The sequence below is a fragment of the Dendrobium catenatum genome, unplaced genomic scaffold (assembly GCF_001605985.2).
Source record: "Dendrobium catenatum unplaced genomic scaffold, ASM160598v2 fragScaff_scaffold_998, whole genome shotgun sequence".
Classification (NCBI taxonomy): Eukaryota; Viridiplantae; Streptophyta; class Magnoliopsida; order Asparagales; family Orchidaceae; genus Dendrobium; species Dendrobium catenatum.
Window position 1 is genome coordinate 1,679,894 of NW_021319460.1, and position 24,934 is coordinate 1,704,827.

General features: G+C 37.1%; 1 protein-coding gene across 7 annotated transcripts in view; it reads left to right on the forward strand.

Annotated features, from left to right (window-relative positions):
• Positions 1-15,140, forward strand: part of LOC110106655 (elongation factor G, mitochondrial-like) — a 53,612-nt gene extending 38,472 nt beyond the window's left edge. For all 7 annotated transcript variants that reach the window (XM_028697799.1, XM_028697802.1, XM_028697801.1 and 4 more), the window contains 6 exons: positions 13,312-13,435; positions 13,552-13,702; positions 14,158-14,229; positions 14,361-14,456; positions 14,547-14,635; positions 14,762-15,140. In XM_028697799.1, the coding sequence (XP_028553632.1) occupies positions 13,312-13,435; positions 13,552-13,702; positions 14,158-14,229; positions 14,361-14,456; positions 14,547-14,635; positions 14,762-14,888 (659 nt within the window). In that variant the 3' untranslated portion in view covers positions 14,889-15,140. The remainder of the gene's footprint in view (positions 1-13,311; positions 13,436-13,551; positions 13,703-14,157; positions 14,230-14,360; positions 14,457-14,546; positions 14,636-14,761) is intronic.
• The last annotated feature ends 9,794 nt before the right edge of the window (positions 15,141-24,934 follow it).

The following is a 24,934-nucleotide window of genomic DNA, read 5'->3' on the forward strand; positions in this document are numbered from 1 at the left end:
GGCGTCGCTTTCTTTCTTCCTACATGCTTCTTCTCATCTTTCTTGCTTGTGCGTTTCTTTGCTAGCATTAGAATTGATGCTCTAGCCTCAAGAGAATCTGAGCGACTTTTGCTTCTTTGGTATGATATACTTAGCATCTCATAAACTGCTGAATTCAATTACTTAATGCAAATGGAACTCATGCAAGTTACGTTCAGCAAATATGCTTCATATCTTTGAGGTCCTTGAGAGCTTGAGACAAGTTCTCTCGAAGGTCTTTAGACATTAGTAAGAGCATCATAATACTGTAGTTCCGCCGGTGGGATCTTTCTCAAGTGTGATAAGATATTGTAATCTTATCCCCTTGGAATAGAGTATTATTTTCTTGGGATCTCGGGGATATCTCATTTGTAATTATCTCTTTCCCTATCTTTATTAGGGATCCCTTTCTTTGTGGATGGCGGCAGTATTTTGCTATTTTCAATTGTACTTGGCTACGCTCATCTGATTCAGAACTTGTTTGAAAGCTATTTCTTCAGAATTCAACCATTGTCGGCGTCGGAGATCGCCGGTGGACTCAGAATCGTCTCCAATTTCACCTTTGCTTCATTGCAGCTACACTATTGGCAGTTCTTGGAATCTCACATCGGGGAAACAATATATCTCTTCTGAACTGTAATTCCATGATTACCCAATAGGACAAATTCAAGGGGCGCATTTCAACGATATCTCCCTATGTTGTATTTTAATTTGTGAGATACTCGGCATATCTCCGTAGGAAGAGACATCCCTCAGCTTTTTCTTTCCTTATTCCATCTAATTAACTCTTTCATATAAATCACCGAAGCTTGATAGGCTTCCGACAGTCTTGGGTAAATATTCACCCAAGCATCCAATAGCCTTTTCAGTTGCCAGTCTTCTCGCCATAGGTTCTTCAACTTGGCTTTCTTCTTGAAAGACTTGGACTTTGATCTTTCCAGACTTTGATGTAAGCTAGGCTTGTCAGTTTGCGTTTATGAGGGGATGCTTGTATCAGAAGGCAACCATTTTAAGTTCAAATACCTGGCTCAAGTTAGGAGACTTCCACATTACACCAGGAACTCTTCCAGCGTTTTCAGCATTTTGTTGTTTTCTCTTGGAGACCACAGGTCTGCCATATGCTCCACCTTGAACATATTTTTTTGTTATTGCTTCTTTAGACGGAGTACGAAAGAAAGAGGAGCTGACTACCCGGTGGATCCCTCCGACAACTAACACTATTATCTGAATAATGTTAAAATTCTCCTCTTTTGTACATCTTTCCAACTCAATCTTTGAAAGCATAAACATCTTCAATTGGTATGGTCTAACTACCCGATGATATCACAGATAGTTTGGGTCTGTCACTATGCTTGACTCTGCAGGTCTTTTGCATCACTGGCAATTCTAGACCGTTCTTGGTGCTTTCGAAATAGTTTAGCGACACTCTCCCTTTAAGTGAATATTCTTTACATTTTCTCCTTCAGAGATCGGGAACTTCTCACAGTTCCCGTGTGTTGCCTTCTGTGCGCTCTCCTCCACCATGAAAGGCTCGAGGTTTATCTATTCTCCTCAATGGAACCAGTTTGTTGGAGGATTGAATTAAGCTTCTTTGGCTTTCTTTCGTATTGCATTGGCTTGTCTTTCCTTTTATCCACATTTTATTAGCACTTACCTGTTTATCCCTTTTATCAGGTCTTGGCGGAAGATATATCGGTAGTAAACATGCATTCTCCTTTTATGCATCAGGAGCTTTAGCTTTTTTGATTTTATCAGGGTTTAATGCTTTCAGATCTTTGTGTATAAGTTTAATTCTCATAATTTTGCCCCCTGTTCTCATACAGATTCCTGGAAGTGTGATTGAATTCCATCATAATGAAGGTTGTCTATTTTTCATCAATTGTTTTTTGCCCTATCGTAGTTTTTAACTGCATTGCTCTTCTTCCGCTGCTAGCTCGCACTCATGCTGAGATTTGTCTTGCCAGCTGTTATGTTATCGTTATCTGATTCATGCCTTCGTCCTTTTGGCTGAGGGTGAGTGGATCAGCAATGGTAGTTCTTCTCTGTTTGCTTACTTGGCAATATCTTTCACAATAATGCCTCTTAGTTCTGCGATTAGTCTTTCAGGATAATCATTGGTAGCTCGGTTTCATACTTTTATTTCGAAATGCAAGTGCCATCTCAAGCTGTGCTTATCGAAATTGCTGCTGAATAGCAGTGATCTTTTCGATTGCCTCTCTGTTTTCCACAAGTTGCTTTTGTGGAATTTTGCTGCGAGGTTTCTGTCTTGGATTGTTTTGTTGCCATCATAAAATTATTTGAATTTTTTTGTGCATCAGAATTATTCCCTTTTGATTATGTTCACTTCTGATCGTTTACTCTGATGGGTTTTATCGGCGACCTTTTACTCTACCGCTCTCTTCTTTGTTCTTGTAGCAGCGTATGATTAGGCTTTAATCTTTTCATCTATTTAGCCTGTTCTCACTGTGACGCTGTAAGTACTAGGCTCATGTGCGCTTCTTGCTCACATTTTTGTAGTATCTTTGGCTTGCGGGTTTGATATCAGTCAGTTTTCTTGCCATCTTCTTCAAGTACACCTTTGTTCACTCTTCTAGGTGGTTTGGTGCTCTTGAGTGTTTTGATGAATAGCCAAGTCTTCTGGTTGACGGGTTTGTTTGCTCGGTTGCTGTCTGGCCTCACGAGAAAGTGGTTCTTCTGCCATCATTTTGCATCTTTATATCCGTCATTTGAGTTTATCATTCTCGTCAGTTTTATATTTATCTGAAGAGATTCTCTATCTTTTCTTCTTCATTCTGTCGCCGCACTGATGCTCATTTTCAGGCTTGAGTGTGAGTTCGTTTTTTTCGACAGCGAAGGTGTTTTTCTTTCCGACCTCTTCTTTTTCCCATCGTCCTTCTTCTGAGAAGAGCGAGCTACTTTTGTGCTGGGTCCATTATGGCTAGTCCCCTTTTGCGACGTCATAAACACGTTACCCGCGGCTGTGGATTGCTGTCTTCTTCGATCACCATCATCATCTTCCTTTCAACATCGTACGTGGTCTGACCATACGAACCACTCGATCTCTCATAGTGCACGTCGTATTATTCTTTTCTTCTTCTGTACTCTGAATTCTGGTAGCGACGACGCCACTGAATTTCAGGTCTCGCTTGGAAGGATCACTCTTCAATTTGCGTGACTACGATCGAAATTGAACTCCTCTTTGCGAAGTGGAGAGATACGGGATCCTCCTGGAAGACTCTCCAGTGATGTTCGACTGTCATTATAATTTCTCATGTATGGCCTTTTTGAACCCCCATTCTGACGAGTTTTTGTTTGCAGGGCGGATCTCCGAGAGGAACAGAAAAACTCGGAGTCACGCCTGGTCTATCTTTTTCTTCAAAAATTCTTTTTCTTTCGAGCTTAGGCCTCTCAACGTGTTGCCGTTCCGCTGGCCCTATTCGGCACGGATTCTGGACAAATGTGGTCCAAATGGGTCACGCCCCGTGGCTTCCCGCGGAATTGGCGTTGTAAATTTCTTTGTTTGGCTATACAACAGACGATAGCCTCTCTCTTTGGAGGAGTTCTTCGGCAGCTCAAACAATCAGTGCCTCTGGAACTTCTTTTTCATAGCCCTTCTCGCTTTACTTTCTGTCAGTACACGTTGTACGCGTGTCAGACAGAGTTCGGGCTCTCTTATCTTCTGAGGGCTGGAACTTCAGCTACGCTCCCATAAAGATTCTTTGAGCCTCACCAGAAAGTGCTATTTCTTTTTATCCACTTTAGTATGCGAACTTATTCTGAGTGGGGATATATCTTTGTATTCGGTTGCTGCAGATTGGAGGGATGGACTGATACAGTAACTGCCTGAGCTCGCCAGCTCTTGCATTCTCTTCACTCCTTGCCTTCATATAGTAGCCTTCTCCATGAAGAAGCTTCATTATGCATACCTCCGCAGGTGCATCAGGCTCTCGGGCAGGCGGTGGGTGATGCTTGCAGTCACCACAGAGATTTTCTTCCTAGCGACACCCTCTTGCCAAGTAATGGGCCTCAGGTTGGATAGTCTCAAATACAGGAGGTCTTTCCTTGATAGTACCTTCTGGCAGCAGTCCTTGCAGAATGGATCTTCCAGAAAAGTTCTTCAGAGTTTACGCCGTACACAGGGACGCGCTGCAGCTCTGCAGTAGCTGCTGAGAATTCGAGCCCACCAAAGGGATGGCTGGCTTCCTCAGTATTTCCAGTTTCAATCAAAGGCGTGCCAGTTGAAATTCCTGCTCCTCGTGCCCAGTTGGACGTCATTGGTGTGTCCTGCATTTCCATTCTACAAAAATGCAAAGGTACGGGTTTAGTGATCAGAATTGATACATCACCCCACGCTTTATAACAAAGAAATAACGCAGAACAACATAATAAAAGCAGGAGAGTTAGCATGAAATTAAAAACCTGCTGAATGAATTTTCCACTGATCTTATTTAAAAAATTCATTTTCAGGAAATTTTAAAATTTGATTTGGCTTGTTACTATAGAATCTTTAGACAGCCAAAGATGGGAAAGAGAAGAACCAAGCGCCCAGCGGATCGCCAGAAATCTGTGGGCTCCGAAAATTCGGCCTCGCCTCGACTCGCTTTTTCTTATTCGGCGAGGGAGTTTTAACGAATAAGTTCCGGGGTAAATTTTGGAAGGCAGATGGGTTTGTAGATAAGACACTACCCAGAGATTTCGCCCTCATTTGGAGACTTATGATCTGAGTTCTGGTTTCCCTATAGGCGCAAGCCCTATAGTTAATTACCCTCCGATCGACGAGAGAGAACTTTCGATTAAGGCTAGTCATCATCAGATACGTATAGAATACGTGTTATCTGGCATATAGTAGCAGCATTATTAGGGTTGGAAATTTAGGTTTGGAAAGATTTTTGATTTGATATTAAAATAGAAATTGCACCATCTTGCACTTAAAGCGGATGGTGGGGAATGGATGATGGGCACCGATCAAGATCCCATGGTTCCGTCGTCCCGGGCATCGTGGTCCCTGGTCTACTTAGTCAGAGAGGTAGTCGACCCAACCTACAGAAGGATCCCTTGTCAGAGCCATGGGTTGCTTCGTCAAGGGACCTTGTAGACCGGGTTGGATGTTGTCTAAGGGACAATTGAATCCACCTTAGCTGACAGAGGCTTTGTGCCTATCGATCATATCTATTGATTCATATCTCAAGGATTGATGCCAATGGAGGAACTATGGCTCTGGCCATAACCGGTATATCGTGGTTGCCATTTGGCGGCAAAACCACTCGGTTCAGAGGGCCCGCGTGTCATAACCGTTTATCCTGCGTGCCATTTGGCGCGCAAACTGCCGGTTAGAGGACACGTACCACGTCCTTACTGGCAAGAATGTTTGAGAATGGACCTAGTGATATTTTCGACTATGTTGGCCCCGAGCTAGATTTTTTTTAAATGTTGCGGTTTAATTTTTTTGAGTGATTGATTTTTATTTCGATTTTAAATATTATTAGAATGGGCCTTTGAGATTGAATTCTGGGAGAATCTTGAATGAGATTAGATATTTGTGAACCCCTCCGGTGAGATCTGCATTCAACACGGCCATCATCGGGGTGTTTGGGTTCATTTAGTTGGGTATTGAACCTTGTCGACCTATCAAAGCTATACGATAGGATCGAGTTTCCGTAGGCTTTGTCCTTTGTTTATGAATTTTCTGATTTTTAGGCATTGAAGCCTAAAAAAGAATGTATTTAAAACAAATACACCGTCACTACAACCGTGTATCTATTTATAGTCGACCCTGTCGACTTCCTATTATCCGTATAGAAGGATCGGTTCTTTAAGGCTTCATGCCTTTGTTCATTGAACTCTATTTCTTTGTTAAGGCCATTTAAAGGAACCGATATGATTTGTAGACGCCTTCTGTCTGCTTTGTATTCGATGTTGCAGATCCGGTGCGTGCATTGTCGAGATCGTATAGATGCCTTTCTGTCTGCTTGTCATATGGTTGCAGTCCGGTGCTGCGTAATTTTAGTATAGACCCCCTTCTGTTGTCATTTGTTGCAACCAGTGGGAAGATTCTTATCTGTGATTCGCGGATAGGACCCTTCTGTTGCTTGAGGTAGTGATCTGCGATCTGCTCGTACTATTTGGATGTCGAGGTATTCCATCTTGTGTAATCCTTTTCTAATCACGCTTCTTATGGATTTTTTTCTATGTAATATCCTTCTGAATATGAACATAGGGAAGATTACTTTGAACACCAGGAAGTTTGGTTCTAATTTGTTCAAACATTTCTTCCCTTCTGTTCCAGAGGGTGTTCTTTTTCGTACATCGGGTTTGTCTTTGTACCACGATGCTGTGAGATCTTGATCATCATTTGTCGTAGGTGATACATACTTGTGCTACCACAGGGATCGTCGTGTCCGTATATATCCCACTTGTTGATCCACAATGTTTGTAGCGATTTGCAGGTTGGACGTTGTATCCCTACGACTTCCTTGAAGTACTTCGTAGAGACCCCTATTGTTGCCTACATCATGCCCACCTGTCCACCAATCTCAGGTGGATTGTCGGGTTGTTTGTATATTGGGTCTTTTGATGCTTATCTCCAGTACTATCTATCTCATCAACAGTCTTTATTGTTCAGTTTGAGATTTCCAATGATCACTTGTAGGGATCATTCATGCATTCGGATATCATGATGTTGCAGGTACGATTCACCTGATCTCGCCTATGAACTGTTTAGGTCCAGCATTATTCTTCAGTTAACATTGCATTGAAGTCTTGCATCATACTTGCTTATATCCTGATTTTGATTACGAGGATATTGCTATATCTCTCCTACAAGAGTTCGTGTGTGTTTGTATTTGTTGCATCTTAGTCACATTTGTTATATAAGTGATCAAATGTATATGTTACATCTAAACCATTGAGTCAAATGTTTCATTGTAGCTTTGAGTCCCTTGTATATGATTCAGCTGATGCTTGTATATCGACGGGTCGATTCCATAGTTCAGTTTCATTCAGACTTGAGTTTATTCAAGTTTACAATCCCCACTTATATCGTATAGCTTGAGTTTCAAGTCGAGTTCAACTGCTGTATTCGGTTCAGTTCTGTGCATTTGTTCAAGTACGGGTCTTCTAGTTTATTGCAAAGCAAGGTCTCTTATTGTTCAAGTCTTCGACATTTCAGTGAAAATTTCGCGGCAGCACGCCCGCATATCCCCAATTTGGGGAAAATTGGGGAGCTTGGGCCTTCCCACACGCTACTTAGAGCGTGTTGTATGGTATGGTGTCCGTAGACACCGCTTTGGCCGTTACAAATTTTCATCCCACCACGCTAAAGAGCGTGTATGGGGCTGTCCGCAGTACCCGTTACAGAACAGTCAGTGACGTATCAGAACAGCAGTGACTCCCCACCACGCTACAAGAGCGTGTATAAGGGCTCTCCCACCTGCGTCAATGCGTCCGCACCGGGCTCCCTCCTTACCTGCTACAAGAGCGCGTATTAGTGGTCCTCCGGTCCGCTGCAAACGTTCGAGATGATTTGATAATCATATACCTTATGGTAGAGTCGCGCGGTGCCGGTCGAACGGTCGAGGTCGAGGCACCGTCCCCACCAGCCGCTTACAAGAGCGTGTTATAGGCTTACCGTCTCGTCGTATGGCTTCGCACCGGCTCCCTCCCCTTACGCGTTGCTACAAGACGCGTATATAGGTGTTCCTTCCGGTCCGCTGCAACTCTGAGGACGGGATTGAAGTTAGAATTTTACCTTTGGGCCTGACGCGGGAGTCGTCGGCGACTGTCGCGCATGTCGGCTCGTGGATCTGAGGCAGAGAGGGATTGCATACTTCTTTTTTTTTCAAAACTAATAATTTTAATTAATTATTAATTTAAAACTATTTTATATTAATTATTTATCTTTTAATAACTTAGATGTAATTAATATTAATTAACTTTAATTAATTAATAATAATTAATAGAATTAATTAAAGAAGTTATAATAATAAACTTAGATTTTTAATTAGTATTAATTATAATTAAATAACATTAAATTATAACCATCTTTTAATTAAAATTAACTATAATTAGTATACTATTTATAATTAATTAAAATATATTATAATTAAAATTAATTTAAATTTATATAATAACATTTAATCCCTCTCTTCCCTCTACACTCTTCTGGTCACGGATAGCCGAAGAGCTTGCCAAGGGAGAAAGTTACCTACACAGAAGCGGGCTCTTGTCCTGTTGCGATGCAAATGTGATAGGTGAAAAGTCGTTCGGGGAGCCATACGCGAAGAAGCGCTGTGAGAGGTGGAGGGTGGGGGGGGGGGGGGGTGGGGACATCACAGCGTTCCCGTTCTTCTCTTCGATTCAAAATGTTGAGACTTCCGTTGTCCGGACTTGGAGAAGTATCCGTCCAGTAGAAGAGCGAAGTCGAACAGCAATGAAATGGCCGAAGAGGGTTGCGAACGGAAGGAAGTTATTCTTCACAGCCGTCGGGCTCCTGTTCTTGTTCGATCAAAATGTTGATAATTCCGATCCAACGGAATATGAGAGATTGCTCGTCGAATGAGCCAAAGAACGCAAAGAGCCTCCGTCCTTCTCACAGCCAGCGAGCTCCTGGTTCTCTGCCTTTCTCCGACCAAATGTTGTAATCTCCTTCTGTTCCAGAGAGAGCAGTGGTGAGCGAGCGCAGAAATTGAGTGCGAGACGGAGATGCAGCGAGAGAGATGTAATGAGCCCAATATCCTCTCCTTGGTCGTTTCTTTTTTAACGCCCGTGCAGGCGTGCGATGAACGACTGCGATATGGGCCCGTCCTGTGCGAAAGGGCGGCGACTCGTGCGAGTGCCAAGAGAGCCGGTGACGATTTTTTTATTTGATTTTTGTTTATTTCCAATTACGGCAGTCAACAGGACGATATTCACTATCACAATATATCCAAAAATCCAGAAGAAATCTCCCGGTGATGAGAAAAGGGAATTTATATGTCAAGATGAGGAAATACCTCAGTGACATCCATAAATTAGTCTACGCCACCCGGATCTGCAACACATATACAAGCTAGACAGATGGCTGTCTACGGATCTACAACTTCAAACTACCACCGATTAATGCAACTACTAATATCAAGCAGACAAAGGCGTCTACGATCCACAGCATCGCCACCGTATCTGGATCTGCAACACTAATACAAGCAGACAGAAGGCGTCTACGATCCACAATGCATCACCACCGGATCTGCAACATTGATACAAGCAGACAGAAGGCGTCCACAACTACAACACCACGCCACCGGATCTGCAACACTAATACAAGCAGACAGAAGGCATCTACGATCCACAATGCATCGCCACCGGATCTGCAACACTGATATAAGCAGACAGAAGGCGTCTACGATCCACAATGCATCACCACCGGATCTGCAACACTGATACAAGCAGACAGAAGGCGTCTACTATATTCATATTCGGCCTTTAAGGCCCTTCAACAAAGAAAGTTCATGAACAAAGGCATGAAGCCTAAAGAACCCGATCCTTCTATACGAATCAATAGGAGTCGATAGGGTTCGAACTATCAAATAGATACACGGTTGTAGCGACCGGTGTATTTGTTTAAATACATTCTTTTTAGGCATTCAATGCCTAAAATTAAGGAAATTCATGAACAAAGGCACAAAGCCTATGAAACCTGATCCTCTGTCAACAAATCGACAGAGTTGACAGGGTTCAATCAACTAAAGTGGAGATGACCCCAAACACCCCGATGATGGCCATGTTGATTGCTTATCTCAACTGGAGGGGTCCACAATATATTTAAAAAATGCCCTCAAACATCTACAAAATCTAGATATTTTTCAAGTAACCTCAAGGTTACCCCGATAATGGCCGTGTTGATTGCCTATCTCAACCGGAGGGGTTCTCAAATACTTTCAAATGCCACACAAATACTCCAAAAATCCAAAATCAATCCCAAAATTCAAGATATTTAAAATTGAAATCTATCTATCAACTCTTAAAGAAAAATCCATCCGCCCTCCACAACCGTTTGCCGGGGTGGACAAATCAAGATTTACTTCAGCTCATAAAGAGCAAAATGCCTAGTCGAAAATATCACTAGGATCCATTCTCAAAACAATCTCCTGCCAGTAAGGACGTGGTACGTGTCCTCTAATCGGCGGTTAGCCGCCAAATGGCACCGCAGGATAAACAGTTATGACGACCCGGGGCCCTCTGAACCGAGTGGTTTTTGCCGCCAAATGGCACCACGAAATACCGGTTATGGCCAGCGCCGATACGCTCCTTATTGGTATCAAATCCTTGAGATATGAATAAATAGGATATGATTGATAGGGCACAAAGCTCTCTGTTAGCTAAGGTGGATTCAAATTTATCCCCTTAGGCAAATACCCAACCCCGGTCTACAAGGTCCCCTTGGACGAAGCAACTCATGGCTGCCGACAAGGATCCTTCTGTCAGGTTGAGTCGACTACCTCCTCTAACTAAGTAGACCAGGGACCACGATGGCCCGGGACGACGGAACCATGGGATCTTGATCGGGCCCATCATCCATTCCCCCACCATCTGCTCTAAGTACAAGATGGTGCAATTTCTATTTTGAATATCAAAATCTCCAAATTCCCAATCCAAAAACTCAATTTTCAATACCTAAACCATTGTTGCTACTATACGCCAGATAACACGTATGTTATACTTATCTGATCGACGACTAGCCTTAATCGAAAGTTCTCTCTCGTGATCGGGAGGGGTAATTAACTATAGGGGCTTGCGCCTATAGGAAACCAGAACTCAGATCATAAAGTCCTCGCAAAATGAGGGCGAAATATCTGGGTAGTGTCTTATCTACAAACCCATCTGCCTTCCAAAATTTACCTCGGAACATAGTTCTTTAAAACTCCCTCACCGAATAAGAAAAGCGAGTGGAGGCCGAGGCCGAATTTTCGGAGCCCACAGCTATCCAATTGAGTGACTTTGATGACTTGTTACCTGTAAATGGGATAATATGTTAGAACTTTAATTTTGAGAAATTAATGATGTTAACTTTAACAATATAGAGATTTACGTGTGCTTGCCATAGATATTTCATGATTAAATGCCTCAGGGAAACATTTTACAAAGGAATGACATTCTGCTTCTGCGTCTAACAACTTAATGAATTGATCAAATAAGTAAACTATTGCACAGAGGACCACTTTAAAGTACCGCCTAACTGTTTCGAGTGAGTGTTGAAAAACTCGCACAACTATGTGTAACCGTGAGCATGTGCAATTATCTTTATAAAAATATCCAGTTTTTTCTCAACTAAAATGTTTCTTTTATCCCGTAGCAAACCTTGAATAACCAACATATCTTTCAACTGATGAAATACTAGATGGAAATCTGAAATATTTATACAAACGTAAAAGAAACCCAAAAAGCAGATCACCTATGTATTGTTGGCCTCTATTGTACATAGGTCTCCGAATACTTGGCTTGTCATCTGATGAATCGCTGCCACCGATGAGATATGGAACAAATTGATTAATGATATTATTCAAAAAAAAAAAAAAAAAGAACTCAACATGCTCGTCGATAAGTTTACATAGTTCATTAGGAATGTGGTGAGTATGGGAGACCCTAAACTCAAAGGTAGTATCTCATATAACAGGATAGCACAACACATTTCAAAACAAGCACCTGGTCTACTAGGTTCTCAGGAGTTCAAGTAAATATGATTTATCATAAAGTTGGCCCACCGGCCAACAACTCTTAGCAAGAAATAAAAGAACCCCATGAACTACACCACTAAGCCTTCAACCTCCCAGTCGTTTGTGTAAGTTTGACATAATCTAGAGGTAAGTCAGCCCAAATAATTTGATTACTCAATAGAAAATGTTTACTGAAGTTAATAACATGCTTGATAAAGGATATCGAGATGACTAAGATAGGCTTGATCGACCACTTCAGGCGATCTGGATGTTTTCCAATTCTATTGGGAAGGTGCAAAATTACTAGACCCAAGGATTTTTCCCATTCCCAAATAGTGTAAGTCATGCAGTCTTGTACATAAAGTTTCAGTCATCATTTATGAATTAAATGTTTCCATTAGTTCCGTAACACTGATTGACAACCCCTACAAGATGTCATGGTTGGAGATCCCACATCATCGATGGTCATCAATGTCAAAGATCACATAGTGACCTCATTATAGATTTGCATTAGCAAAATCTAAAACCTAAGATGAAATGCATCATTTGTTCAGGTCTGTGTCCATGAATTTCAACCATTTAGGTTGATGAAAAAAAAAAGGTCTGTGTCGATGAAGTTTTTTTTTTTTAATCCGGTGAATTTATCAGAAAAAAATTAATGAAGGAAAAAAGAAATTGGAGGATAAGTTGTAATACTTGTAGATGATAAATGAGAAGAGATTAATCATTTCTAGGAACTTCTGGAACTTGGAGGAATATCTAGATTGGTAGTTCTAGCAGGTTGCGGGGACATGGATTTTTATTTATGTGGATGGAATTTTTTGAGGTTTTTTTCCAGCTTGCTTAAGCTAAAAAAAATGAAGACAATAGGTTAGAAAATGAAAATCATTGGCATGGAAAATGAGAACAATCATTTTGGAAGAACGAAGAACTTAGGGTTTAGGGTATAATGCTTCGACATCAGAGCATTTTTCCTAAAGATAAGGATTTGGAAGGGTACATATGTTTGCTTCTAATAGTCTATTGTAATTTGAAATGTCATAGGTCATGGGCTTAGCAACTATACCTGCTGTTGAGGCACTTAATTGTCTTTTGTTTTTCATTGTTTTCTTTGGATTGAGTATTTGGTCATTCATTCAGTCTTATATCTTTATAGATCCTTGTATCAAGTGCTGTATTTTATTACATACCACTTGTGGATGTGGTATAAGGTCTATTTCTTTGCCCTCTGCATCACTATCTATGCGAGTACAACTAAAGAAAATAGTTTCTGGCAATTGTGTAGTATTAGGGAAGGAATTTGTAATCATTTGAAGGTTTGAATTTGCTTAATTTAACATGTAATATGGTTTTAAGTTCACTCTATTTGTAATTCGGAATACTCTTGAGACATGGAGTCTGTGGCCCTATGCATCACTAACTATGCGAGTAGAACTAAAGAAAATGGTTTATGGCAATTGAGTAGTATTAGGAAAGTAATTTGTAATCATTTGAAGGTTTGAATTTGCTTAATTTAACATGTAATATGGTTTCAAGTTCACTCTATTTGTAATTCTGGATGCAGCAGGTCAACAGAGTCCTGATGCAGATGTAAATTTTTCAGGCAAGATCCAAGCTTCGGCACCATGCTGCAGCTGTTCAAGTTCTAAGTGGATTGGAAAGAGGAGTTTTCAGGGTCTTGTGGATCTTGTTGAAATGAAAGCTTATTATTTTCATTTATCCAATGGGTATGTTATAGCATGAGGACATACAGAGCACTGATGTTTTCCCGCTTATGTTGTTTTAATTTTGATACCTGAAAATATCATTATATGCAATTTTAGTATTCTTGTTGTCTTTGCAGTGAGGATATTGTTGCATCTGATGTCCCCTCAAATCTTGAGGCGTTGGTCTTAGAAAAGCGACAGAAACTCATAGAAGTTGTTTCTGAAGTTGATGATCAGCTTGCTGATTCTTTTCTTAATGATCAGCCCATATCATCAGATGACCTCAAGGTATTGTTAAAATATGTTCCAAACTCACTGCTTCAAAACTTTCTTTCGTAGATGTTTTGGTTAATTTTGCATCATGGTCTTTGAATTTTCTTTGGCACATCTCTAAGGACTATGATGACGATAATGTAGCGCCTATACGGAAAGTTGATTTAAAATGACCTTCAAATACTTAGCATCTATTTCTCTGTTCTCCATGTGGAGGCTGTGCATTAAACACTGCATGCCTCTGTAATTTCTTTCAAAATAATTGCTCTGAATTTCATAATTCTATCTTATTTTGTACATCTTATCTGAAGATTAAAGTCCTGCTTCATATATTTATTTGTTTTACCTTATTTTTGAGTGTTCTGATTTAATTGAAGTTCACATTTCTATATTTCTGAATGCTATTTTAAATTCTTTTATGATCATGTATTCTTTCTACCATTTAAATGTTTTGTGTCCTATCATTTCAGATGGCTATCCGTAGGGCTATAGTATCACAAAAATTTGTGCCCGTTTATATGGGAAGTGCTTTTAAGAACAAGGTGCTAAACGACCTATTGTTTTTCTTAGAACCATCTTTTTCCTCTATGCTGCTTAAATTTCTTAAAATTTCATGTTTCATCGTGTCACAAATTTGTCCAATCCATGATAGGATGCAATTTGATTTTTGTAGGGTGTACAACTTCTTCTTGATGGGGTAATTAGCTTTTTGCCCTGTCCTACTGAAGTTGAAAATCATGCCCTGGGCCAGGACATGGCTGAAGAGAAGGTGCATGGTGTTCTCTATCTATGGAAGGCTTGACATGCCAATATTTCTTTGAAGTTATCTGTATTATCAATTCTTTATTCTTTGTTGAAGGTTATGTTATCTGGAAGTCCAGCTGGACCTCTTGTTGCTCTGGCTTTCAAATTAGAAGAGGGTCGCTTTGGCCAGTTGACTTATTTAAGGTATGTCTAACAATTTTATTTTTCCCGTTTTGCATTTCCTTTGTATATTTATTAACTTATTACTTTCAGTATTAAATATGAAAAGCTAATTCTTAGATCTGTTATTTATTAATTTGTTTTTGCCAGAATATACGAAGGTATTATAAGAAAGGGTGACTTCATCAACCAGATCAAGGTAATATCTAATTTTTCAACATTTTTATATAGATGTTTAGGAGAGAGTAATTTGCAAGTTATCGTTGTGCTGTATTGAACGAAAATATATCTTATAACTAATGTGGAATAACTGTGCGGCCATGTTAGAAGAATCCACCTGGAACTTATTTTGATTTATTGATGAAATTGAGCGACAAATTTTTTTTTTTATGTTTCAGCAAGCTTTTAAAGAGCAATTTCTTGCTGTACTGGTCTTGTTAGCAACATTGCTATATGCACATGACAACTTCACAACAAAAACAATGCATTACCAGTAAAACATTAAGAATAATCTGAGACTATTATAGCATTTTCTTGATTATTCTGCTTTTCTGGATTCTTTCTATAAATTTTTATTTGAGGAAAAGGTTAAAATGGTTTATAAACTATTTGTGAGTCTTTTTAGTCCCAAACTATCTAATGTGTACAATTTAGTTACCCTACTCTTCTAAATTGATCCAAAATAGTCACTTGATTCCTTAAATATGATTCAAAATAATCAAACAAAAGGTCTATTTTGAATTATATTTGACAAGTCAATGGACTAAATTGAGCACTTTAGACGTTTGAGACTAAAAAGACCATTTTTAATATCTTTCTTCTTTTAATTAATTGGTTGTTATTAAAACAACCTTGCAAATTATTTTCTCTTAGAGTTATTAGATATAGGGCCGGATTCCTGAGATTTTCCTATCAATAAATCTTAATCAACATTCTCTCCCTATGTATGAAGCTATCTAGTTTCTCTCTTTAGCTTCCTCTCTCTCTCAGTAAGTTTAATTCATTTCTCTCTACCATGGGTGAATTCAAGAAAAAATCAAGCAATTTTATAGCCACTTCGAGAGAGAAAGGAAGAAGGAAATCGTCATCAAAAGGTTCATCATTCCATAAATGAATTGCCAAGGAGGCAGTTTTGTTATAAGAGTTTGACCTCTACGATATTAAATCATACCATACGCCTATTTTTTATACATATGTCATCCTTCACCTGGGGGAGCACCATCTATATGTTACATACATGTGCCCAAGGATAACCGAAGTCCTTGCATTAAAACAAGCATGACATACTAGAATGATTTAATGATTGTAGACCACACAGTGAAATATGATTCATAAATTCATGATAGTTAATTAAATAATTTTGCTAACTTTTGAAGCGATTAAGAAGATACAAAGAATTTTTATCAAATGATAGTTTGATATTTGATTGAATCAATGAAATTCTTGAGAAATCAGAACCACAAAAAATCGATGAACTACTTAAATTTTCTTTTTGCAATTGAAAACTATTTGCAACAAGTTTGTCACGATTGTTGTAGCAGAAATAACGAAGTAGTTTGGAGGAATAAGATTAAAAAAAAAAATAACTCAGGCCTTACATTAGTACAAGTGATGAGGATATCTGCAGCAGTTTTTGTCACACTTATCATCGGAGAAATCGTAGATCGACGGCTACGATTCATAGCCTCTATTTATGATTTTTTAATTTATTTCTGTTATTTATATTTCAGTTTCCATTTGTACCCCAATAAATGGAGTGACAATGAATTCATGCAGGATTGAACAATGAACCTTGAACATATAAAATATGTATCGCCTTCATGTTGAAAGACAAAACTAGAATAAACGTAATATGTATCAGCATTCTAGAAATATAGTATGATTTTGATGATCTAGAAGTAATATAGTGTGTGGGTAGAATGCAGAAAGTATATATAATAAATCAATAAATACAAAATGAACTATGATTTTTTTCACTATTATCCCAAACATTAAAATTGACATCCTATGATTATAAAATTTTTCTCATGCTTATTATTCAATTTTTAGAGTTAATAACTTGTACAAATAACAAACAGATAATGCAACACAATTAAAATGTGATACATGGAAGGTAATGAAGTAAATGTTTTAAGCTTTCTAAGTGAAGTATGATTGATAACTTTATTAAGAAAAAAGATTAAGAACTTCGAATTAACTCCTAAGATCAAAGGTCCTTCTGACAATCATATCAAACTCTTATGATAAACTTAGGGACTTTAGGAGGATGAATTGTTTTCTTAAAATAAAAATTGGCCATAGTATGTAATTATTTGATAGTATGATTCATCTATTTCTTGACATAGATTTTCATGAAGCCAAAAGTTAAAAATGTAGAAATATGTAACTTTAATTCAGCATTTTACTGACTATTCTTTCTATAATTTTATATATTTGATGGCAAGTCCAATACAAAATCAGTGCCTTGTTGAGTTGCTTTTAGATAAGTAATCGTTGCATATACTTTTCTGATAATTAGATGATGAGAAGGTTGTGATAAATTAGGAGTGCTTACACGGTTGGATTCAGCTTTTTGCTCTAGTTGGAGCACGAACAGGTGAGTTTATAGGCTCAATTTTAGATTTAAGGTTTAATTCTAGCATATGTTCAACAATAAATTTATACTAGAGAATCTCATTCCAAACCATCTGAAAACCATTGATTATGATATTTTATATGATGCAAAATAAGTCATGCAAATAGAGATTTATGGTAAGATAACATCAAAGACAACTAAATAAACTTCATAAAATATTAAGAACAATAAGAAAATTTGAACTATTAGATCATGTAATAGCATGAAACTAACAAGTAAAAGCTAAAAAATAACAAAAGGTGAATCAAATTAGACTAGCTACCATGGGTTGACACAAGTCCAACATTTAAGTCAAAGCTTATGTTTAATGAAGTGTCGCCTTAGAATATTCTTAAGCATGAGATATTTTTATATATTCGATTACTAATATCATTGTGATGTCTTTTATTGCACTAATCCCTATAGTTCATTTTCTCAAACTAGGCTATAAATGAGTTGAATTAGACCAAATTTAAACCTTTTTAATCCCATATTTATACATAAATGAGTTGAATTAGACCAAATTTAAACCTTTTTAATCCCATATTTATCCCTAATTGAAGTTTTCCATATTTTATTAGATTTATTTTATTTGGATTTATTTATTCTTTTAAAGTAATTAAATATTAGGTTTAAATTTAAATTGCTTTGATAAAATTATCTTTAATTTCAAATATAATCATATTTATTTGCAAAATATTTTATTTTATCTTTCTAAAAGTATTTCAGAAGTGTGAATAAAGTGGCATTTTGATGCTTTAGCATGGTGAACGATACCCCTAACACAAAAAAAAAAAAACCTCACCCTAACACAAAAGTTGATGATGAATTATCAAGAGAGATAAAACCAGTTATATTCTAGTCAACGTATGGTGAAAAGTATGCTTATCCAATATATTAAGAATACAACAACAACAACATCAAGCCTTTGTCCCACTACCAATATGGTAAGAATGACGTTCTAAAAAGATTAGGGATAAAGATTAAAAAATCACTAGAATTAAAGTTTCCAAATTAAGGCGCACATGAGAAGTGATCTCCCTTGTAGAAATTAAGCAAGATTAAAAGAGAATGAGAAGTGCGAACAAAGTTTAACACTACATTATCGACAATAAACAATTAATTAATTAATGAAGACGTAGTAGATACTATAGTGAACTCCCTTTTCGAAGAAACTAAGTGGGAGATTAAAAGAGAATGGGAAGTGTGAATAATGTTTAACACTATATTATCAACAATAAAAAATTAATTAATTAATGAAGGCATTTAGATGCCTAGCAAGGTGAAAGATCAACTCTCCATACACAAAAGCTGGTAATGAATTATCATGGCAGTTATATGAAGGTTTGGAAGTGGAGAGGTTCACGGTTTTGGGGTTTGGAGGGGAAAGCTAGGCCGGGTGCATGGGGAGGATGAGGGAAGAGATGATTTGGCTAATTTTTATGGGTTGGAAAGGGAGAAGTTAGCTTGGGAAGTGAAGAGGTGGGGGATGGCTTCTTGGGGAAGAGAATGGGATGATGTGGCTTGCTTGGGAAGAGAATTAGTTAGCTTGAGAAAAGGAAGACGTGGGGTCTGGCTGCTTGGGAAAGAGAAAGAGCTAATGTGGCTTGTTTTAGAAGGGGAAAAGTTAAAGCGGTTGTGGTTCTCCAAAGGTCACAAATAATTGAGATAAGGTGGAGGCGGTTAGAGAGGAAGGGAGAAGGTGGAGGCAGTTAGAGAGGAAGGGAGGGAGGTGGCTGCTAGTTGAGGGCAGCAGGTTGTTGCAGCGGTGGGAGGTTGTTTTGGTGGCTAATGAAGGAGAAGATTGAGACAGAGAGGTAAGATGATATCGACCATGTGCTCTCACGCTGTTGGGTATTTCTTTGCTTTTCTCTAAAGGACTTTACACACAAACTCAACTCACCAAAAGAAGAGGAAGCATATAACCATAAATTTATATCAAAATTTTGATCATCCATACAAGAGAACAATGGGCCATAGATATAGACAACAAAACATGAAAAGAACAAAAGACAAGAAAGCCTTTGGCCAAACAACACAAAAGATCTCTCAAGTGAGGGTAAAACTGTAATAAAATAAATAATACCACATAAATCTCCTACAACACATGAAAACTAAAAATATAAAGACTCTCCAAGCTTTGATGTCCCCATCATTATATATTCAATATGATCAATCCATTTGAGGGGGCATTTAAAAGATCTAGTATTAGTAGCATCGCCTGGAACTTTGATGTTGGAGGGCAAAGGATCTTAGATGATGATGTAGTAGTTGTTGGCTTGGCTTGAGTGGGATTATCAATACTATCCTCAATGACATCATTATAATAAAGTTGATTATGAATGCATGAAACTTTCAATTATCACAAAGTTTCACTATATTTATAAAAATTAAGGAGATTATAATAACTTATACTCTACTTATGATGTGCATGATACTAACAACAAGATATACCCTAGGAGTTTATGAACCATATGTTGTTAGTTTAATTTTAGAGAATTTATTTGATACAATTTAGAAATCCTTCTATGATATTGTAAATGTCACATTTAACTATTATAATATTGGGTAGCTTTTCTTTCCTCTTATGAAGTTTAAGAGTTATTATGATACTATGAACCTATGTATATGTAATGAGATAATGAATTGACATGTTAAACATGTAAAGATGCAACTAACATGAATGCCAACTTAAGTGGAATGATATGAACAAGTTATTAAGCTAACAATATAAATTAAACCACATGAGTAAACTTTTATTGCTATTAATTCATTCAAGTGTCAATGCAATAGTAAATCAAACTTAGTTCAGTTTATAATGGTTTATAAACTATTTGTGAGCCTTTTTAGTCCCAAACTATCTAATGTGTACAATTTAGTTGCCCTACTCTTCTAAATTGATCCAAAATAGTCACTTGATTCCTTAAATATGATTCAAAATAATCAAACAAAATGTCTATTTTGAATTATATTTGACAAGTCAATGGACTAAATTGAGCACTTTAGACAATTGAGACTAAAAAGACCATTTTTAATATCTTTCTTCTTTTAATTAATTAGTTGTTATTAAAACAACCTTGCAAATTATTTTCTCTTAGAGTTATTAGATATAGGGTCGGGTTCCTGAGATTTTCCTATCAATAAATCTTAATCAACATTCTCTCCCTATGTATGAAACTATCTAGTTTCTCTCTTTAGCTTCCTCTCTCTCACTTACAAGCAAGTGTGAGATCTTCTTATGTTTATTGAACAAAATCTCCTACTTCCTACAAGTTATGTTGAATAATATGATAACTTGAAGGAGACAAAAATGAACTAAACAACTCTTTTATATATACAACTGAAACCTAACTCATCTTCAATTCACGCTACTAAGTTTTTAACACTCGTACAAATGGATAGAAAGCGCTTTTTTAATCTAAATAAAATTTTGTGTATTTTTCCATCGACTATCACTTGTGCAAATGATTATATTTAAATTTTTTAAAATTCTCCCTCATGCGTTAAAATAGAATTCCCTAAACTTAAAAGTTAAGCATCAGGTAGCGTGCTGACGTCCTTAGGTGCATGCAGTAGCCTTGGGAAGCAAGTAATAATCCCAAGAAAAGTAATATAACCTTGGCATGCAACAACCCAACAATGTGCACTACATTAAAAAGCATGTGAAAATGTTATGAAAATGCATCAAAATGTGTGCAAGTGGATGAATGCATCAAAAACAATGTACACATTATTAAAAAAAAAAAAATCAACTCTTTGCAAATGTACTAAATTTATAAATGCTAATTTCTGAGAATGTGATGTGGGATAAAAAGCATGTTATTTTAAAATCCTACTTTCAAATTAAATAACCATCTGTGCTCCAACATTCGCATTTGATTCCTAAATCCAAAGATCAGAGAATGTTGCGCAATTCAAATTTTTATGTTTAATCCTCCTGGAAATGATTGGAGTCGACATGAATTAAATTAACAAGCAAATGCCTAATCACAAATGTATCGGGGTATTTAATTTTAAAGTTCACATTAGGCCTTCAAAGACTCTTCAAATGAAATACATCATAGAAATTTAAACTCTTTGCTATTAGCATTCATAATGATAACTCATAAGGTCAATAAATAAAACTGATTCTTTCTTAACGGGCGAATAAAATTGAGTAGATTCAAATAATCAATTATTTAAATCCTCAATGATGATCGTATTGGAAAGTTAATCTCAACATGAGAGGACTCTACAATTCTAAATACATTTGAACCTCACTGAAAATATAATTCCTTAAAAATGACTTTGATGTCTCCCCGATGATGGTGGTGTTGAAAGTTAATCTCAACCAAAGGGGACTAAACCATTTAAATGCCTCCATATTCCTACAAAATAAAAATATTTTTAAAATGACATCTACATCACCTTTTTGATGGCCATGTTCAAAAGTAATATCAATTGGAGGGGACTATCTTTTACATGCCTCCAAACAACAACAAAATACATATATTTTAAAGTTGCATATTTCTCACCCTAATCAGGCTATGTTGAAAGTTAAATCAACTAGAGGGGTTGATTTTCAAATTTCGTTAAAATTTTAAAGCTCAATATCTATTAAAAATTAAAATATTTTAAAATAAAATTTAATCATCCATAACTTAAACCAAAATTTATCCATCATCCGCAATCATTTAAAGAGGGTGAACTTAAGAAAAATCTAGCTCACAAAGAGCAAATGTCCTCTAATCGGTGGCTTAGCTAGATGGCTACACAAAATCCATAGCTTGACCAAACGGCTCTACACAATAAACTAAAAGTTCGTTAGGGATGTTAGGCCCTTAAGAACTAGCCCGAGGTTAACCAAGAGGGGGGGGGGGGTGAATTGGTATTTTAAAAATCTTTAAGCAAAACATAAATTATCACAAACCAAAGTCACCACAGAAAAACAAGTGCGGAAGCAGTAAAAAAAGAACACAAGAGGTTTATAGTGGTTCGGTTAACTCGACCTACGTCCACTCCCCGGAGGTGCCCTCCGAGTATTTTGTTGAAACTCGTTCAATATGAATTAAGTTGTTAAAGCTAAGTAAATGTCCCACAGCTAACCAAGAGGAGGGGGTGAATGGGTAATTAAAAATTTTTACCCTCTTTAAATCTTTAGGAAACAAAATTTTTGTTAATGAATTTTTCTAGAAAATATTTTTCAACCACAAGTATAAACAATTAAACTTTAAAAGTAAAAAAAAAATAGCGGAAAATAAAAACATAAGATTTATAGTGGTTCGGTTAAAACCAGACCTACATGTACTCCCCGGAGGCACCTTCTGAGTATTGCACTAATACCACTAGTGACTCTTCTTTTGCACCCTCAGCAAGGCGGAGAAGCCTTTACAAACTCTTTTCACCACTACTCGGTGCGGCAGAGAACCGTCGTCCTTTCACACTCCCCCGATGTCGGTAGAGAACCGTCGTCCTTTCACACTATCCCAAGTGTTGGTAGAGAACCGTCGTCCTTTCACACTATCCCAAGTGTTGGCAAAGTACCGTCCATCCTTTCACACTCCCCCGATGTCGGCAGAGAACCGTCCATCCTTTCACACTCTCCTAGTGTAGGCAGAGAACTGTCCGTCCTTTCACACTCTCCCGGTGTAGGTAGAGAACCCTTCGTCCTTTCACACTATCCTAGTGTGGGCAGGGAACCTTCGTCCTTTCACACTTTTCTAGTGTGGGCAGAGAACCCGCGGCTGTTCACACTTTCCAAGTGTCGGCATAGAACCGAATCTCCTTGAAGATCTTCTTCACAAGAATTCTATAAAGAAGAAAGAAAAAAGTGAAGTAATCATAAACAAAAACTAGAAACTCTTACCCTTGAGTACCAAGTGAAACCTTCATGCTCCAATGGCAAGAAATCTCCTTCAAATGCTCTCTCACACTCTCTCCTTGACTCTCTTCTCAATAGGCACGAAAATCAGTAAGCAAAAAGATTAAGTTTAAGTTTAGAATGGCCTATATATAGAAGAGACAATAAAAACCATCTAAAAATGGCAAATTTCATGTTATCATGCTCAGGATCGTCCCGTACAATCTGAGATCGTCCCGGACAATTTTACTTAACAACGTTGGAAACGATCTCTATGCATATGTGTACGAAATCACTTCGTACACACTGGTCGTCCCGTACGAACTAAGTTCGTCAGGTACAAACGGTTATTACAAGGTCGGTTCCCAAAAATGACAGAACATAACCAGAAAACTGTCAAAGTTGGTTCCCTTCGTCCTGGGATGAACTTGACTTCGTCTGGACAAAATTTGTTTAGAGAGAAAACTTGTTCTGGCACGAAAATTCATTCTAGGATGAATACACTTCATCCTGGGACGAACCATTTCGTTCCCGTACGAAACTATGTCGTCATGGATGATCATGACTTAGAAAAATTTTCCCAAGTTTCCTGTTCGTTCCATTTGCTCTTTTAAGAGGAGATAACTGATCTGATCATCCCGTACTGACAAACTTCGTCCCGTACGATCAGCACAAAAATTTTAAGATCTACTTAAGTGTGTGTGCGTGTGTGTTTTTATTCACTCAATTACAATCACTCCCTCTCAATTCAAATAACATTTACAAGCTTCAAAATTACAAATAATTGCATGCTGAATTTGATTTGAAGTCTTCGTGGTCGGGAGTATGATTTTCCTGAAATGTTAGTACACACAAGAGCAAAAATAATTCTTCTAAAAAGTGTTAGGAGATAACCACAAATAAAACAATAATATTTGGAATCATCAAAATAATACAAGTTGCAAGAATGTAAAACATGCAAATAGCAACTTTTTTAATAATCTCCTCCTTTTTGATGATGGCAAAACAATTACTGTTTGTATAATTTCAATTTCTAAGAATCTTCTAAACTCCCTCTGAATTGATGAACACATAAAAAATAAGGAGGCAATTTGAACCATTTTTTTTTGTTTTTCAAAATTTTCATACAATACAAAAACAAACACAAAATACACATAAAAAATACTGACATGGACAAAACACAAGATACAAGACAAACAATTTCCCCCCCTTTTTGACAACAGCAAAAAGTGAAGAAGAAATAGACTAGAAATGTAAACAGACATATGAAAATTATTTAATAATTTAACCTTGAAAGTGATTGAAATAAAGTATGCAAATAAAATTAAAACATTAGACAAATCATAAAATTTCATAGAATTTAAGAAAAGATATAACATTGAAACTAAGAAGAATTTATCAAATCATGAGTTCATTTAGACATTTAAATAAAGAAAATCATTGCAAGAAGGATGAATGGTAAAATTGTATATTTCAAATTTTAATAAAAATATAAATGAACACAAGATCAATTTGAATTAAGATATTAAAAGAGTCCAGAAAGAAATAACTACCACATGTGGCACTTTGCGCATCTTTTTCAATTTTATGGCACATTTTTGTGCATCTTTTTATTTCCTCTTTTTTACATTGCAAACTTTTGCGCATTTCTTTTGATTTTTGTACATTTGAACAATTTTCAAGAGTAATTGTATTCTTTTCAAAATCAATAATCTAAAATTTCAAATTTTTCTATGTGCATAAAAACTATTTGAAAGTAAAATACAAAATAAGAAAACATCTCAATTGCAATAATAATATTAATAATAATAAAGTCTAAATAAAATATATGAAATTTACAATCTTAATAATAACAAGTTATAAGAAAAAT